Raw genomic sequence first — 19,381 nt, 5'->3', positions numbered from 1 at the left:
GTGGATCTACTAGGAGTTTGCAAATAGTGAGAGCAGTTCAGGAGATTTTGAAGCTGGGTTCCTAGAAAGTTTATCAGAGATTCAGTGGTGGCAATCAGCTTTCCTGAAAGGCAGCTTGGCCAGTGTCCACTGTTGTTGATTTCTTCTACATTGCACAGCCTCAGGTGTGTTTTGGCTGCATTCTAGGCTGTTTTCAATTTGCCTGCTGTAATCCCTTCACAAAGCCTAATAGGATGGCCCCGTGCCCAGGACAAACTGTTTGCCTTAGAATGCATTTTAGGGGGCTTGGCAGCACAAAGGGAATTGTTTCTTTGGCAAATGGTTAGCTTTAGGGGAGTCCTTGGAAGACAAATCATTGCCAAAAATAGGAAGTGAGCATCTCTGAAAAGGAGGTAGATTGGCTAACAATACAGCAGTGGGGAAAAACAGGTAAAGCAGTCAAAACAATTTTTTAAATCTAATGCACAGACGTGTGAAATGTAATACAATTGGTATAAAATCCCTACCTCCCAGCTAGTCCCCCTCCCCATTTTTTTTCTTACTAAGACAAGACTTAGTTGCTATGGTAGCCTATGGCAATTTTGCAGCTATATAGAAGAATTGCGTGTGATTAGCCTAGCTACAGAAAATCCATATAATCCACAAGATGACTTCCTATATGAAAGAAAGCAACAAAAGCTGTAAATTTATAGGTTTGCAAATTGAACTTGTTGACAGAATAAACTTTCATTTTTTAATGTTTTTTGAAGCTAATGAAAAGCAAGAACAGATATTCATCCAGAAAGAAAACAGTAATAAATGTTACATCAAATCACAATAAATTCTTCTTAAAATTATAACGACTTCCTGTCACCCCATCATGCATCTACCACTTTTTTTTTCTAACACACTACCCATTTTCCTTAATTAATTTCCATTAAAGATTTATTCTATAAGTATCCACAATATCACAGAAATCATTCAAGGCCTGCCATTGAAGTCATGTTATTACAATGCTCCTTACGGTATTTTTTTTGTACATGTCCCATTCTTTAATAAATGTCTGTTCACTATGATTTCTCAGTCATTTTTGCCAACTTGGCGTATTCTAACAGTTGCCACTCCAGTTTAGTTGGGTTTTTTTCCCCCTTTTCAATTTGTAGCGATTAATATTATTGCAACTACTGTGGCGTACAAGAATATTCCCCTCACTTTTTAAGGTATATCTGTGCCTAGTATCCCCAGGAGGAAGGCTTCCATTTTTATTTTTATTTTAAATAAAAGATATCTTGAACATCCTTTTGATCTCATTATAAATTACATCCCAAAAATCCTTTATTTTCTTACAGGTCCACCACATATGTAGCACTGAACCTTCCGCTTCCCCACATCTCCAACATTTACTTGAAGTGTTTTTATACATTTTAGATAATTTTAATGGTGTCAGGTACCAGCGGAATCACATTTTCATGAAAAATTTCTTTCATGGCACAACATGCGGTGAACTTCATATCTACCTTCCATTGCTTTTCACAAACATCCATAGGGATGTTGTAACCAAAATCTTGAACCCATTTAGCCATTACTGATTTTTCCTCCTCCCCCTTGACTTCCCAGTCAAGGAGGAGTCGGAACATTTTAGTGAGAATTTTCCCTTTAGAATTGATCAGTTCTTTTTCCAGTCTGGAGGGTTCCATTGCAAAACCATTTCTTTTATCAAGTTTAAATATCTTGTGGAGTTGGTGATATTGTAACCAACCTGACAGGTACCCCCTAATTTCTTCAAAGCTTTTTAGTTTCAAATGATTTTCTTCCTCTTTTAACAATACTTTATATGTTGGCCAGTTCCCTTTCATATTTTTCTTCTTCACTGCCAGTGCTTCTAGGGGAGATATCCACTATGGAGTTTGGGGCTCAAGCAAACCTTTGTATTTTGCCCAAACCGTATATAGAGGCTTCCTTATAACATGGTTTAAAAAACTTTTGTGTATCTTGACCTTGTCGTAGCCTAAATAGGCATGCCAACCGTAACGAAGAGGTCTGTATTTTGTAATATACACCATTCCCTGATCCAGGATAGACAGGCCGCCTCATAGTAGAGTTTCAGATCTGGCAGGGAAAATCCCCCTCTTTCTTTGAGATCAGTTTATAATTTATGCTTAATCCTGGTCTTTCCCCACTGCCAGATATATCTCGTTGCCAATCTTTGAGGCAGTCTGCTCCCCCGATCACGGGAATTGTCTGAAATAGGAAATAGGAAAAGTATTTTCGGTAAAACATTCATTTTGATGGTGGATATACCCCCAAAAGATAGTTTTAATCTGCTCCAGATTTCTAGATTTCTTTTAATCTCCGTCCAGATCTTAATGTAATTATCTTGAAATAGGTTGATATTTTTCACAGAGATCCATATTCCCAAATATTTTGCCTTTTTACAAATCATCAAGTTTGAAGCTCTTTGTAAATCATCTCTCTCCTGTGCTGTTAGATTCTTAACCAGGAGCTTTGTTTTAGAACTGTTTAGTTTGAACCCCGCCACCTGCCCAAAATCCTTAATCGTTTCTAATACCTTTAACAAACTTTCTTTTGGGTTCTCTGTCATAATGATGAGATCATTGGCAAATGCCTTTAGAGAATGCTTTCTTTCCTAATGTTATTCCTTTTATATTTTTGTCCTCTCTTATTCCCCCCCCCCAGCACCCAGCACTTCCATTACCAGAATGAATATTAGCGGGGATAGCGGACACCCTTGCCTTGTCCCTTTTCTTATTACAGTCTTCTTTAATGTTACCATGTTGCCAGATCTTAGCCCGTTGGCTGCCTCTTCGAAGTTCCACTTGAGAATGCGAAGTTGGAATCTTGCATTCACCCTAGATATAGTACATACACTTCACATTTTTTTTAAAGAATGGTAAACTTTATTGATTTTTGCCATGCTCATAAATTCTTATACCTTTCATGAATTTAAGAACCCTTAGGAGCTGGGGCAGTACCTAAACCCACCATTTTTATAACTTGGTTACTTCCTTCTCCCTTTCTTGATATGCAAAATAGTTGAGTAGTTCTTGCTCACTGGATTATACACAGACCAGTTAGGCTTTGTCTAGTTATTTTATGTTTTAGTGCAGAGATTTATTGTGTGTTTCTGTGAGCTTTCCTTGTATCTTTAGAATGTTGTCAGAACTTTTGAGTGTCCACTCAAACGGGCTTGTGCAAGTATGGGTTTTCTGTTCATTTGCATTGATTGTCTGGGAGTAGATGAATATGAAATTGTCAATACTTCTTGGAATGACTTAATGAAAGGTATACAACATATAGATCTTTAAAAGAAATAAATACACATGTTTTACATTCTTGGGTTGTGTAAATCCCTCTTGGTTTAAATTTGCTTTTTTCCCATGAAACAAAACAGAAGGTAAGTAATTTAGGGTTGCCATATGCCTGGATTTTCCCAGATATTGCTGGGATTCAGCCGTTGCAAATAGTGTCCGGGTGAAAATCTGGATGTGTGGCAACCCATTTTGGCAAAATCCCTATAAAAAATGCTCAATGACTCCGGATTTTCACTTCTCGAAATATGGCAACCATAAATAATTAAAACCATTTCTTGGTTTCTTTCTAATAAGACACAGTGTGTTTGTGTCTAGGATGGAATTGTTGCTCAGAAAGCTAAAATCAGGGATTAACTTAATCTTCATTTTATCTACTCCTACATTTTGTGATCTAATACTTAATCTTGTTTTTAGTCATTTGGGACATTGAGCTAATGTTACAAAGGGGAATGTAGCTGTATCTTTAACCTGAGCAAAGATAAAATGCAATAACAACATACAGGTCCTTTCAAAACAGCAGAGTCTGCTAACCTATGAGATTATTTAGAAAACCATGCATGACAGTGTTCTTAGATTCATACGAGTGAGCCTGAAGTCATAACTTTCTGTTGTGTTCCAGGATTTTGTAAGCAGCTGAAACTAACACATCTGATAGGTCCAGCTTTTCCTGTTCAAGTTGTGCAGTACTGGTAGCTGCCTGCTTCTCATCAATTGGGATATTCTCATGCCCTGCCCCTGCCTGTACAGTATCTGATGAAGTATCTGCAGTATGTGTCTGGGGCTCAATATATGCATAGCTGCCAAGTTTTCCCTTTTCTCGTGAGGAAGCCTATTCAGCATAAGGGAAAATCCCTTAAAATAAGGGATAACTTGGCAGCTATGTATATGTCTTCTGCTTTTTGAAGTAGTTGCAGATATCCATAGCTCAACAAATAAAACCAGCTGTGCTGATTTGCTCTCTCTCTCTCGCAACCTAAATGGAAAAACTTCATGCCTTTCTGTCAACCTTCAAACCAATCAAAATGATAAATTTCTGTTTCCTAGGAAAAGGATTTTTGCTATCATTTCCTGAGAACCTCGCAAGTGCTTTTAGTTCTTACTCTTCTGGGCTAGTTTTATTCTTGGCCACAGCCTCTCCCTGCTCCTCAGAAAGCATGATCGGGTTCAGCTGCAGCTCCAAGTGCCTCACCTAATCACAAGAAGGCATAACTCATTTGCTTATATTATCATTGCTTTTTAAGGGTTTTCAAATCTTGCAACATTTGCAGAAGCATCATCATTAGAGCAGAACAAGCAGCATTCATCTGAACTGCCTACTGGCCCCCAGAAAAGTGCGGTGTTTGGCAACCAGCCTCAACAGGAGTTGTCTCAGATATCATTCTAAACCTCTTGTTGACTGTGTGTATCTGTGTACATTAAAACAAATGCATTTAGGACTCCTGGGGCGTGGGGTAAGACTGGCTGATTATTTCTGTTATGGTTCCTTGATTGTTTCACTTGGCATTTGTTTGCTTGTGTTTTATTTGTGGGACATTTTCTGTTGTCTAATTGTTTTGCTCTTACGTTTGCGAGCAGTTCCCCTGCACGGGGCACCAAGTGGAGGGGACACAAAATCAAGAAGATCTATAATCGAGAAGATTCATTTGGGGGTGCCAATATTTGGCCTTTGTCAGGGCACCATATTACCAAAGATTACCAAAGTCTCCACCCCTGGCATAGGTGTAGATATTCAGAGTTCTTAATGTTTCTTTGCTTATTTTTCTTTGGTGGGGAAAAACCTATCTATTAGTGCATAAACCTGTAATGTCTCTAATCTCAATTTTTGTGTGTCCTATAACTTCTGTTTGCCAGTGTTATGTGTATTGCTGATCTGTTCATCTGCCTGTATTAATTTGGCTGTGACTATAGGATTAGCCCCACTGTAGTGAAATCTGCTGCTGCTGTCCTGCAAATTCTGCCAACTGGACCCTCATTATACTAAACTTGTCCCGTATTTATTGCGGTCAGCACATTTTCCATAGTGCTTGAAGCTGAGAGCTTAGCAACTATTTGTTTACTTATTTCAAAGAACATTGTTACAGTCTAGACAGCATTACTGGAATGAAGTACTGTAATGCTGCCTTGATTATGCCATGTGAATGACAAGCAGAAAACAAAATCTGAGGAAAAAAATTGAAAAATTATTTTCTGTGATTTAGTCCAATTTACATGCAGGAAAAAATTGCTAGCTTCTAATTAATACTCCTAATTGATACTCCTTAAAAAAAATATCCAGAAGAGTAGTTCGGTAATGTGCAGTTGAGTGGTCTGCTTCCTTGGAAACTAGCATACTGTTCTGACTTTTGGCTGTAAAATCTCAGGCCATAGAGTATCAGTGGCCAACTTTTTTGGGACAAGTGTGGCAAAGTCAATTTTTTTAAAAAAATATTAAGACTGTAATGTGTGCTGTGCTACACATGGCGATCACACTGAACATGTGCTCTATGCTTTGGAGGGTTCTATCTTTTGTCTATTATTAATAATTAATAATAATAATAATAATACATTTTTATTTATACCCCACCCTCCCCAGTCAAAACCAGGCTCAGGGCGGCTGACACCAGTAAAATTATAATGATGTAAAAGAAAGAAAAACAATTAATTAAAATACGGGTTAAAATACAGTTTAAAGTTAAAATTTTAAATTGCAGCCTCATTTTAAAGTAGCCCAAATCAAAACCATAAGGGAGGAAAACATAGGGGTCAGACTGAGTCCAGCCCAAAGGCCAGGCAGAACAGCTCCGTCTTGCAGGCCCTGTGGAAAGATGTCAAATCCCGTAGGGCCCTGGTCTCCTGTGAGAGAGTGTTCCACCAAGTCGGGGCCAATACTGAAAAGGCCCTGGCCCTAGTTGAGACCAATCTAACCACCTTATGGCTCAGGATCTCCAAAATGTTGTTATTTGTGGATCTTAAGGTCCTCCGCAGGACCTTAAGATTCACAAACTGAGTCAGGATTTAGGGAAAAGTGCAGTCCTGACTATATCATACCTACATCTATAGGTCCTCCTGTTCATGCTTCAGCAAACCCCTGCTGCCTGTAACATCTGTGCCATGATGGTCCATGCCAAAGTATATTTCATCAGATACATACAGTGGCCTGTGCATTTAATAATGTTGGCTGGTTCTTCCTGCAAATGCATGTGTCTAGGATTTAAATTAAGCCTGGGCTCGGTGCCAGGACTTTTACAATGATGTAATAGTTGGGACATTTTTTTCCTGTACTTCCATACTGCTTTGAGAGGACAGTGTGTCTGAGCAAGTGCTGATTTGTTCCCACATAATGAATAATCATAGTTGGTTGTCACATATATGAGTTTAGGAGCAGGGTCTTCAGGTCAGTTTTTAAAATAATGCTTGATGCCAAAGAATGCTTCTATCTTACGGAAAATAGTAGTATTTGCTTAGGTTTTTATGTTAGTTTTAGAACTTGCAAACCAGCACAGAATGGGAATCTACTATAAGCAAGTTAAAGAATGGATTAAAGAGCATAATGTGGATACATGAACTACAGAGTGTAGTACTGCTTTAAATGTTGCTATGGAAATGATTGTTGCAGATTTTTGGGATACCTGCAAGGAATTGGAGGCAGAGGAAAGGAAGGGAGGATAAAAAATTCAAATGTATAGAATGGAGTGAGGCCTCTGTGCAAGTTGTCTTTTCCTTATTCAATTGGATTTGGAGCAGTGGGAGGCAGGGAGGGGGAAGTTTGGGGGTAATTAATGTGTCAATTTCTATAGGTGAAACCACTGCAGGAAACAGTATTTCCTCCTTGGCACTTACATGGAAACTTATTTCGTGAAGGAGCACTTTTGTAGTATGGTTGCCAGTTAAGATATTCAGAAAATAACCAGGATGGGAACCTCAGGGTAGGGCACCTCAGGTCTGAGGTTGAAATGTGGCCCTCCAAGCTTCTTTTTCTCACCATAAAGGCTTTCTCCAGGCTGCCACACTCCTCACCAGCTCTGCTTCACACCCTCCTCCAAATGCTTTTGCCTGGCTGGAATGTGTTTTCACCTGGATGGAGGAGAGATAAGGGTTGTTGAAATAACCTACTGTACAAACGTAAAATTTTGCATTTCTTGCGCTGCCCACTTTTGCTTCTAGCTGCACCTACCAGTGGCATGTAGTCCCTGGAAGATTGCCCAGAAGGGAATGCAGCCCTTGGTCTCAAAAAGATTCCCCATTCCAGAATAAAGTAAATTATAGTCTTACTGTGCTGATGTATGTCTTTGTTCCACAATGCCACATCATTTCCAATGGCAGGAGCTGTTCCGCAGTGGAATTGACTCCCTCAGAAAGTAATGTACTGTCCTTCATAGGAGGTTTTAAACCAGAGGTTGGATGGCCACATGTCACGGATGCTTTAGTTGAGATTCCTGCATTGCGGGGAGTTGGGCTAGCCAGATGACTCTCAGGATCCCTTCCAGCTCTACAATTCTATGATTCTATGTTTCACCACCTCTCAATCTGTCAGCTGAGCCAATAGGCTCACATTGGCTTATGGATGTTACAGTCCTGGTTCTTCACTGCACCTCTCCTCCCAATTCAGTAATACTGTATATGGAGCCACTCTGAGTGAGTAATAAAAGAAAAGTGTCAGGCACACCCTGTAAAACTTAACTCAAATACATTTATTTGCTTAATTTTTTAAAAAAATTACTACCATTGAAGATGCATAATAATATTGAAAGTTAACAAATTTTAACATTTAAAATGACATTCAGTGTTTTAAATCATAGAATTTTAGGGTTAGAAGGGATTATTAAGAGCAGGCACCCTCAACCTGTGGCCCTCCAGATGTTTTGGCCTACAACTCCCATGATCCCTAGCTAACAGGACCAGTGGTCAGGGATGGTGGGAATTGTAGTCCAAAAATCTGGAGGGCTGAAGGTTGGGGATGCCTGCAGGAGTCATAGCTAAAAATACCAAATATATGGCTTTCCAACCTCTGGTTAAAAACCACAAATGAAGGGGAGTTCACCACCTTCTGAGGTGGTCCTTTCAATTGTCAAACTGGTCTTACTTTCAGTAAGTTATGCCTAATGTTTATCTGGAATCTTCTTTGTTATATATCAAACCAATCTGTTAATCCCTGTCCAAAACATGAATTCTTTTGTATTAACATTGAGCAATTTGAACACCAGCCTTGCTGGACCTTGGAAGAAAAGACTATAGAATTAACATGCCAGTCCTAAGTGCCTCTACCTAATAAAAAATTGCAGCATGGGGAGCGTCGTCAATAGTCCATTATTGGTTAAAGAAAGATTGCCCTGAGAACGCTGGACCTTAATGCCAGGAACAAAAACAAGCAGCTTTTTTGAGGAGCGGATGGGTGGGTGGGGGGTGTCAATTTAGTAAACTTTTAAATTCAGGTACTTTTATCTCCTCATTCTTTTCTACACATGTCTCCCTAGTAAGGCAGTTATCTTTGTAATATCACATTGGACATGGTAGTTCTATATTTACAGTAGTTTACAGATGTGAAAGTGAAGTGCAGTGATCAAGTGTCTTATCAGATGATACACAGGGAACTGACATGATGGCAAGGAACTGAACAAAAAACCCCAAGTTCTTGTAATAGGGCTAGACTGCCTTGACTGACAGAAAGAGGGAATATTTACTTTGCTTTTGTTAATTTCATTGATCTTTAACAAAGCGCAAAACTAGACTGCAGTATTGAATTGAAAAGGCTCAGATATGAAAATGAAATATTGAGATCGCCCCAGGCAAGAGTACCCACACCGCAGACTGTATTCCAGCGCTTCACAGAACTCTTAATTCATATATGGGTATGTTTACAAAACTCCACATACATAAGATTGGCTGTCACAAAGGTAACTGGGAATGCAAAAGTTCAGATTCTCAGGGTCTTTTGGGCTAGCAGACCTTCATCACCTTGGATGTGTTTTGGCACAATGTTGCATAGTTTGGGCTTGTAGCAGTGATTCTTGTAATTTTTAGAAGCAATGATTTTGGTCTGCGCTATACGGAAGCTGCTTTTACTCTATCTCATAATGTCTTTGATGGTTCTGTTAACATGCATATGTCTCCTTCAGAAGTTTTAGAATTTGCAGAACATTGTTTGAAGCTTGTAGTCACAGTGGGAGTCTATATAGTCAAGCACTAATTAAATCTGGGAAACATTTGCCTAAGCAAGTTGACTTTATACCATTAACATTTTTGCTGTCATTCACAACTTTGAATCTGCCAGTTTTGACACAAAATGGTTGCTTTACAGTCTGACAGTCTAATCTTCTGAATTGGCTTCCAATAGTGCTCTGCACTAGCCTTGCAGGTGGTAGAGAGTTAAGAGAGCTGAACCAAATCAGTGACAATTTTTAAAATGTTACATCCAAAAGGCTTATGTAGAATAGGCAAGAAGCTACAACCAATGACAGTTTCTGTTTTGGTTTACTGTGCTTGCCATTTGGCGAGCCAGTTTGCTGGATATTTTGCCAAAAGGGCCAGAGGTCTTGGCAAAGTGCAAGTTCATCCTTATACTCTACTCTCTTTCCCAACACTGGGACAGATATAATTGACATGTTGTGTTGTGGGATACATGATATGGCACTGACTCTGTCATTGCCGAACTTCTGATCCTTAAAAAGTTGTGCTGGCCTAGGTCCCATTTAAGAAGGGTATGACTTTCAGCTTGTGGAGTTTGTTATGGCCTGGGTTGTAAATTGGTTTATAGATAATTATTGCACTGTGAAATTAAGTCCTCAATTTGCTCCATAAAACAGGAATTGCAGGAAAGTAGCAGTAAGCTTCCTCATTCTCTCCTGCCAGTTCTTCCTACCAAGCTTAGTAGACCAACTGTGCAGTGACAGTGATTGTCTCCCCATGGCCACTTTAAAGACATTAAGTGAATGGCTCTAGGTTTTTGGGTTGAATGTTAATCATTAGCATGCAGTGTCTGCTCCCTACAGCAAGTGCTCTGGTTTCTAGCTGCAACAATTTCAAAATGCTAGTGACACTCCTGTCTTCTCTGTCTCCCTACCCTCTCCAAAAACATGGACTGTGATTTATGGCCAAAGTTAGAGATAGTGAATTAAGTCCACCCTTAATTTTGAAAGTGGGAATATGGTATGTATTCAACTAAGTTTTACGCAGAGTAGTCCCATTGAAATTTATGAACATGACTAAGTTAGGTCCATTCATTTCAATGGGTCTGAGTGAAGCTGTTGAATACCACCCATTATTTTTTTAGAAGCTCAGTGGGAAAGGAAAAGTATTATTAGAGTGAGACAGATCTCTTCCTCTATCCTACTTGTGCCTGTGAGGCAAAAAAGAACACGCTTCAGTGCACCCACTTCCAGGCCACTCACAACTCGTAACTGCACAGGTTCATTATTACTCTTGAGATATTTGGTCACTGTCAGAGGGTCGTCATGGCTACTCTAGACTAACTCCGCCTGAGTCTAGTTTGTCTTCAAAGACGTTTATTGTGCTATTTATTTACAGTGTAGAGACAGCTTAAAACATGACCTCTCATCCCGAATCAGAATCCGGCAATGGCATACGCCTGTTCCTACGCCAGCAAAGTAGTCTGTGCACCCCAAAACGCCATCCCCTTGACCTGCGTTGTGGTGCTCTCCTTACTCTTGCGCCGGAAGGAGTGATGCCCTTTCAGCTTCCTCCCTAAGCGGTCGGTGCCCTGGCTCTGCAACATCCCTGAGCATCTGCCTGCATCCCTCCATCCCCGAGCTTTCCCATTGTTCCTCCCTCTGATTTCTCTCCTTCTCCGAGTCTCTCCCTTCCCCTCTGGCTGCTTCAGAACCACTGGTGCTCTCTGTACTTGACGCGGTGGACATCAGGATGATGGGGGCTGGCTCCCTGTAGGGAGTCACCCTTACAGCCACCTTCGGATTTTACTTTTGCAGGCCTCTTGAGAAGATTGGTATGAAAATCGACTGAAAACACTGGCTCTCTTGTAAACAGAGTTTGGAAAGAGCGAGATCCTCAAAATTTTCACTGTTAACAGTATGCAGTGGAGAGGTGGTGTACTGTGTGGGGTAGCATGCATAGGACAACATTCACTTAAGTAGAAGAGTTAACATGTATGTGCAATATAGAAAAGTGGAAGCTATAACTGATGAGAGGATTTGCTAAATTGTTAGAAATTTAGGCCAAATGCTGTGCATCTGTTTTTTTTTTAACCTAACCAGAGGTACCACTGTATAGGTTTGCTCAGTCTGACTCCACCATTCTGAACACTGATTTAAAAGAAGCAAGGCTGTTTCTGTTTAAGATATTTGTTTGCTCCTTTCTCATTGATAGCATGGCTGTCTATGCAGCGAAGTGTTCATTAAATCACGAATACCTGTTTACCCATAAATTTTGTAAAATTCTAATTAATGTCAAGTTATCTTGTTCTTTGAGGAAATTAAAGGATTAATTGCAATCTAAATGGGAAGGTTAGCTGCAGTCAAAGGAGATTATTTCTTTCAATTTAGTAGTAATGACTGTCCAGAATTGTTTAGCATAATCTAAGAGAGGTGGGTAACACACCCCATGCATTCTTGATTTCATGTTTTGAACTCCAAAGTCCTCTGAGAGAATCAGTTGAGGCATTGCTCCCTTTTCCTCTAGGGCTCATACTGGCCATTAGCTCTTCCCTTCGATAACAGTATTTCCCATCTTTAGGCAGGTAGCCGTGTTGGTCTGACGCAGTCGAAAAAAATAGTAAAGTAGGCACCTTTGAGACCAACTAAGTTTGTTCTGGGTATAAGCTTTCGTGTGCATGCACACTTCTTCAGATGCCAGATATGTCTTCAGATGCTTCAAAGCATTTTATTTAACCAACATGGTTTGCTCATTAGGTCATGTATGTCATCATAATTGTCTGCACCTGGAAACCTTGAGGGTTCAAGATCATTTGTCGGATGAGGGCAATTGCTGTAAAAGTAATGAACCTCTTCCTGATTTCCTTTTCCCTGTGTTCATCACATATATTATTCTGTTAATTCACAAATCTAAAAATTTATTACCTCATCCTGGAGCTGCTCAGTTAAATATTGTAGTGGGATTATAAATTCTTTACAGTGACAGTGACTATTTTAGCTCTGGGATAGAGTCTAGCAGAGGAAGGTAAGGTGGAGCTACACCATTTTCTGCATTTGAATGAAGATTAGATGCCTTTCTGAATGAGAGGCAGTGGCCAAATTCAAGTTAATGGGCCCTGATATTGTAATTACTGGAGGAAATTCAATCTTCTATTGGAATCCATTCTGCTAGCTATGCTTGAACTGCAGAGCCAATATTGCTGGTTGTGATATGCATTCCGTTTACTCTCAGGGATTATGGAGAGCGCATTTGGAGAAGTGTAATAGACCCCTTCTATATCAAATGGATTGTATGAAGAACTTCACAGGCGATTTCTTCAAAAGCATTTGAGTTCTTTTCTGACACCACTAGGGAGAAAGCTTGAGGCATTTATTCAAAAGTGTTGTCCTCTGGATTGTGAAGTAGTTCAGTTGGTTGAACAGTATTATGAAAACGACTGACTGAAGAATAAGCTATCAGAAAGTCAGGGATATAATATTTTCCTTCCTTTGTGATAAGTAAATGCACAATTACAGTACTCAAGTTCCTTTTCCATCTCTTGCCAGATTTCCCAATATTAAGTCTCCCCCCTATTTATTTATTTATATATTTTACATATCTTAATACATTGATTATACAGTCCAATATGTGTGTGTGTGTGTGTGTGTGTGTGTGTGTGTGTGTGTGTGTAATTTGTTTGTTTTCTCTACAGGCAAAGGGCTTTGTTATATATTTTAGGACACCTGGTGCAGCTAGCTAACATGATTGTTGCAGTCTCACATTAGTTTTTCCTACTGAAAACATATGATATGCATGCATACATATGTAAGCAGTTTTCAATGTGTTTTGGGCTGCCTAGCCCAATCAAGACTGGTGAGCATTGCTTCCTCCACCATGTTGTATGAATCATTCTTGATAAAAGAGAAGAAATGCTGGATTTCCTTTTTTCAGGGCAAATGTTTCCAGTCCATATGCTTAATCTGTAGTTTAGAGTTCCCCCTCTTTGTTCAAGGTAGTGGAACAAACACAACTACAAATCTTAACTATGACTGCACAGGCATTGATTTAGTAATTTTTAAATTTAAGAATAGTTTGTAGTCCAAGCTGTAGAAGTAAAATGCTAGCAAAGTCAGTGTGAGTTATGACACATATGCCATTTGTAGACGTCATTCCTGCCCTCTTTAAAGCTAAAGGGTGGCAGTCACTGTAAGGCTGCAGGTTAGTGATTATTTCTGTTCTGTTCTTCTATGAACGTTATAGAAATCATTTTAAAGGTTATACAACTTAAAAGTATGTAACAAAGTATGCCAAAACCATGAAGTTTAGTGGTGCAAAACATCCATTGGAACTATCTGCCTGAGTTGCATCTATTTTTTTCTGTGGCTAAAAGACAGCTTGGGCCCCCTCTGTCATCTCTTGGAGGTTGCACCGCTTGTCAGTGAATAGTGAGAGGTGCTTATAACCAATGTGTGTTTTCTTGATGCTTGTTGCCTTTCTTTTCTCTAAATTTTACCTTCATTTCTGTTGCCTCTGCTTCTTTCTTCAACAATCCCACAATCCCTCCCATATATTTTTGTTTCCTTCTTTCTCCATCTTTCTCTCTGCCCCCCCCATCTCCTTTCTATTCGTAACTGAGTTCTAGTTGTATCTGTTTCCATACATCACTGTGATATCCATAATAGGATTCATTATTTGGTTGAATACAAATTGATTAACCTCTTTGGTTGTTTGTCTTTAGGTTAGACAGCACACCCCTAGGGGATGCAAATTTGTTTTCTAATATTTATAATCCTTTATATGAGGTAGCTATGTAGCATTTTATACTACTTATAAAGGGTTTTATGCTAGGTAAAAGACTGCAGAGAACTGGCAGAATTTTTTTGGTCCCATATATTATTATTATTTATTAAATTTATATACCACCCTTCATCTGAGGACTACAAAGTGGTTTACAGGATACGTTTGTTCAGACATAAGAAACCATGATTGTTGTTACAGGAATGAACCTGCATTAGCCTTCGTCTTGCTCTCCTCCCCTCCCCTTCTGTTTATATGAGTAGACGGTCAAAAGCACCCAGCCTACAGCTCTGTTGGTAGAGCATGAGACTCTTAATCACAGGCTCATGGGTTCGACCCCCACAATGGGCAAAAGATTCCTGCATTGCAAGGAGTTGGACTAGATGACCCTTGTGGTCCCTTCCAACCCTGAAATTCTATGATCTATTTTTGAACCAACTACAGTTCCCCATTATGTCTTAATTCAGGAAACTGTGCTTGCTTTTAAAAGTGGATAGTTAGAAAACCTGAGTGTCAAACCATGGCACTTGTGTAGACTTATTTTCATAATAACAAATCATGGATTGTTGTTAAACATCTGAACAGGACCTTTTCTTTGGATGGGTTTATCTGAACCAGTGTGGTCTAGATGGGTCAAATTGTACTTAAGTCATGAATTTACTGGTAAAACTAAGCTAGATACTTTTGACTATGTCTAACATCCTCACTGATACAAATGGAATAAGTGCCCTACATAAAAAGGGTTGCCAAGGGATTCTGGATATTAAACTATGAACTTTGTGGCCTAGATAGGAGACCTAGCCTGATGAAGTTGCCATAGATCTTGTATGCTGAATCTTCTTCAGAGACAGATAGAAGCAGGTGTATGCAATAGCATGATGCTTCTGGACTGGCTGAACTTGGTATAGGGACTTTACCTTCAGATGGGTGCATACTGCACTTAGCACCAAATTCCTGCTTCTTTTGGACACCCTCTGGCCTCTAGGCTAGATTTGGATACAGCCACTCAAGTCTCCAACAGATGCAATAATCTGTGAAGATGACCCAAAGAAAGATAGTAGAGTATATTGTAAACTGAAAGAGCAGTTGAAATTATGATTTTTTAAAATTCAACACATATTTTCTATGCTACATATCAACTTCAAAAATGCTTCCTTACATGTACAGTGGTACCTCTACTTACGAATGTAATGTGTTCCGAATGCACATTCGTAAGTCGAAAAAAATTGTAAGTCGAATCCCATAGGAATGCATTGGGAGAAAAAAATTGTAAGTAGAAGCAACCCTATCTAAAAATTCGTAAGTAGAAAAAATCCTATCTAAACCGCATCCAAGATGGTGGACAGAGCTCCGTTCGTAAGTAGAAACATTCGTAAGTAGAGTTATTCGTAAGTAGAGGTACCACTGTAAATTTTTTTTTGTAATTGTAGGTATGGAATGGAAAATGAGTTCGTATTCACTGGAACCAGCCCTAAGTCAACAATAATTTAAGTTGCTATCATTGCCATCAGACTTTTAGGAAACTAGGAGATAGCGTATTCTCAGTGTCTACGTTGCTGTTCACAGGATTTTTATTTTATTTTTTAAAAAAGACTCTTTGGCCAAAAAGACCCCAACAACACATTTGTAGAAATGTTGTCTTGCTGATTCAAATCAGAAATAACTCTTATGGGGAATGTAAACCATCTCTAATGTAAACCATTATTATTATTATTATTCCTATAATTAGTAAATGTAACCCTTTTCTAATTTGAGTCTGATTTAAGTTCTTAGTGATATGCAACTATGTACACAGGTTTAGAATCATAATTGACTGATTTGTTGTTTTCTTGCTCTAGGGAGCATGACTTCTGCAACTTCACCTATCATATTAAAATGGGATCCCAAAAGTTTGGAAATCAGGACCCTTACTGTGGAGAGACTGTTGGAGCCACTAGTTACACAGGTAAGCACAGCATTAGCTGCTGTTCTGTTTGTTTGGTCACATTTTACATACAGTAATTTTCAGTATTTATAGCATGGTGGTAGCATCGTTAACTCATGAATGTAAGACGGAAAGACAAGGTAGGTTAAAGAATATCTTTAGCTGAAATAGTTGTACAGTCGTACCTCGGTTTATGAACCGCTCGGGTTGCAAACAGTTCAGGTTACGAACTCCGCAAACCCGGAAGTGTTTTTTGGCGCGCGCGTTTTGCGCATGCGCAGAAGCGGCGCTCGGTTTGCGGCCTTTTCGGGTTACGAACTGCGACCCGGAACGGATCGCGTTCGTAACCCGAGGTACTACTGTACAGTATTGCACATTTTTCAGGCTGCACCAAGATTTGATTTTGAGGGAGAGGGTGAGCCAAATTTCAAGTCGGATAGAATAATGTTCTGAATTATGATGGGTGGCCTTGAGTTGTCAGGTTTTCTTTGTCACAACTAATCATATACTAAAATGTGGATAGTAATTTAGCATTAAGAAGATGAAGAAAACCTTCAGTACATGATATGAATGTTAATGGTGGTTACGTGTCTAAATACTTCAATATCATTCATAGTTGTTTGCTTGCTGCCATAGTTATCAGAAGTGTTCAATTAACAAAAAACCTTTTCTTTAAACATGGTGTGAAAATGCTTTTCCATGTCCATTCAGGTTACAAAATGGCGGGCGATTGCATCTGTCAATGGCCACACTTTTAACAGATTTCTGCTGAAAACCTTTATATTCTGACAGGCTTATTCAGGCAATTTTTTAAAAAATACATTTTTCTATAATAGTTAAGTGATCTTTTATCTTGAAATTCTATATGTTTTTATTGAATGCTCTTATGTATAACTATTGCAATCTACGCTGATATTTTTATGACTAGCGACATATAAATATTTTTTAATAAAAAAATAGAATGAATTATAAATGAGTATGATATAGTAGCCCAACCTGTGGTTAAACTTCGCCAGTTCTTTGGCTCTAGTTTGCTGTCAGAAGCAGAGCAGTCCCAGATTTGTATGTTCACTGGAAGCTACCATTCCACATTACAAGTACTCACCTGGCAACCAGGACCAGCCCTGTGAAAGGATACAGTTTGGATGGCCCTTGAGAGACTGCTGCCTCTTGAGCACTTTGTCCCCTTGCCTCCACATCTGTGAAAACTTAAGCTCCAAGCTCTTTGAGGTTCAATCCTATTTTTTGTGCATTGTTCACATGTGAAGTCCCATATATATTGTAGTTCCATGTAAATAATAACATTGCTATTAATTTTCCTAGTTTTTTGTGGCTTACTAAGACTATTGCAGCAAAATATTAAGGAAAACCCTTTTTCTTTTTGACATCATTAGAATAAAGGCCTGTTGCCAATGTGTTTCACAGTTGGTTATACCAAAGATAAGATTGCCCCACCCACCCCGTCTTCACAGAGACGTCTAAACACTTTTATTAGTAGTTGCAGAAGCACTAGTACTGGCCTATTGTGTAATTTTAAAATAAATGAGTGCTCTACTAACTATTGCTCCTATGTGAAGAGACACTTATTATTATTTTTATCTCTCATGCATTTCTGTTTTGTAGACCATTTTGTCATTTGTGCAAGGTAGATAGATATGGAAATAGAATAATAATCCAAATTATAGAAGCACAAAGTATTTGCTGCAGAAGAAACTAAGGCATGCCCAGAATATGAAAGGGTGAGAAAGGTCAAATGCACTTTTGTAGGATAAAATACTTTAAATATTTATCAGTAGCAATTGATAAATACTGTGGACTCATTCAGATATAATTACAAGGAAAGGTAAAGGTAAAGGGACTCCTGACCATTAGGTCCAGTCGTGACCGACTCTGGAGTTGCGCGCTCATCTCGCATTATTGGCCGAGGGAGCCGGCGTATAGCTTCCAGGTCATGTGGCCAGCATGACAAAGCCCCTTCTGGCGAAACCAGAGCGGCACATGGAAACACCGTTTACCTTCCCGCTGTAGCGGTTCCTATTTATCTACTTGCATTTTGACGTGCTTTCGAACTGCTAGGTTGGCAGGAGCTGGGACCAAGCAACGGGAGCTCACCCTGTCACAGGGATTTGAACCGCTGAACTTCTGATCAGCAAGCCCTAGGCTCAGTGGTTTAACCACAGCGCCACCTGGGTCCCTATTACAAGGAAACATTTCTGTAAATAATAATGAACCTGGGAATTATTAAGAAAAATAATTATAGTAACAGGAGCAATATTGATGAACATTAAAATATATGCTCTTCACCAGATAAAGACTGGAGAAATTGCAATCAGTCTTGCTGAAATCTTGCACAGTACAAATAAAAAAGCAAGTTGCATAAAAAGGCTAGGAAACTACTTTCCAGTATGAAATAACTTCATTCATTCTTTCATTCATTCATATATTTTTATATATTTTATTTTATTTATATACTGCCCTTTATCACAAGGTTTCAGGGCAGTTCACGAAATAAAATATGAAGTAAAAGAACAAATTAATTGTTAAAACATAAACAACAAAGTCTGTGAAATATTAAGCACCTACAGCTTGCCTGAAGAGTGTTTTCTCTTGGCGCTTAAATATATACAGTGGTACCTTGGTTTATGAACACAATTGGTTCTGGAAGTCTGTTCATAAACTGAAGCAAACTTTCCCATTGAAAGTAATGGAAAGTGGATTAATCTGTTACAGACGGTCCACGGAGTACTTAAACTGAAGCATTCATAAACTGAAGTATACCTGGAGTGTCTCCACCTCCATCACTCTGCCCGGACACTGAGGTCCAGTGCCGAGGGCCTTCTGGCGGTTCCCTCGCTGCAAGAAGCCAAGTTACAGGGAACTAGACAGAGGGCCTTCTCGGTAGTGGCACCCGCCCTATGGAACGCCCTCCCACCAGATGTCAAAAAGAAAACCAACTACCAGACTTTTAGAGGACATCTGAAGGCAGCCCTGTTTAGGGAAGCTTTTAATCTTTAAGAAATTAGTGTATTTTAATATTTCTGTTGGAAGCCTCCCAGAGTGGCTGGGGAAACCCAGCCAGATGGGTGGGGTATTAATAAATTATTATTATTATTATTATTATTAAGCGAACTTTCCCATTGAAAGTAATGGAAAGTGGATTAATCTGTTCCAGACGGGTCCGCGGAGTACTCAACCTGAAGCGTACTTAACCCGAAGCATGGGTGTAATTGGTTCCGGAAGTCTGTTCATAAACTGAAGCGTTCAT

General features: G+C 39.2%; 1 protein-coding gene across 3 annotated transcripts in view; it reads left to right on the top strand.

Annotated features, from left to right (window-relative positions):
* Positions 1–19,381, top strand: part of CTNNA2 (catenin alpha 2) — a 512,597-nt gene that overhangs the window by 41,549 nt on the left and 451,667 nt on the right. For all 3 annotated transcript variants that reach the window (XM_035103046.3, XM_088660663.1, XM_035103044.3), the window contains exon 2: positions 16,031–16,137. In XM_035103046.3, the coding sequence (XP_034958937.1) occupies positions 16,036–16,137 (102 nt within the window). In that variant the 5' untranslated portion in view covers positions 16,031–16,035. The remainder of the gene's footprint in view (positions 1–16,030; positions 16,138–19,381) is intronic.

The sequence above is a fragment of the Zootoca vivipara genome, chromosome Z1 (genome assembly GCF_965207765.1).
Source record: "Zootoca vivipara chromosome Z1, rZooViv2.hap1.1, whole genome shotgun sequence".
Taxonomy (NCBI): Eukaryota; Metazoa; Chordata; class Lepidosauria; order Squamata; family Lacertidae; genus Zootoca; species Zootoca vivipara.
This window is presented reverse-complemented; position numbering and strand designations above follow the sequence as displayed.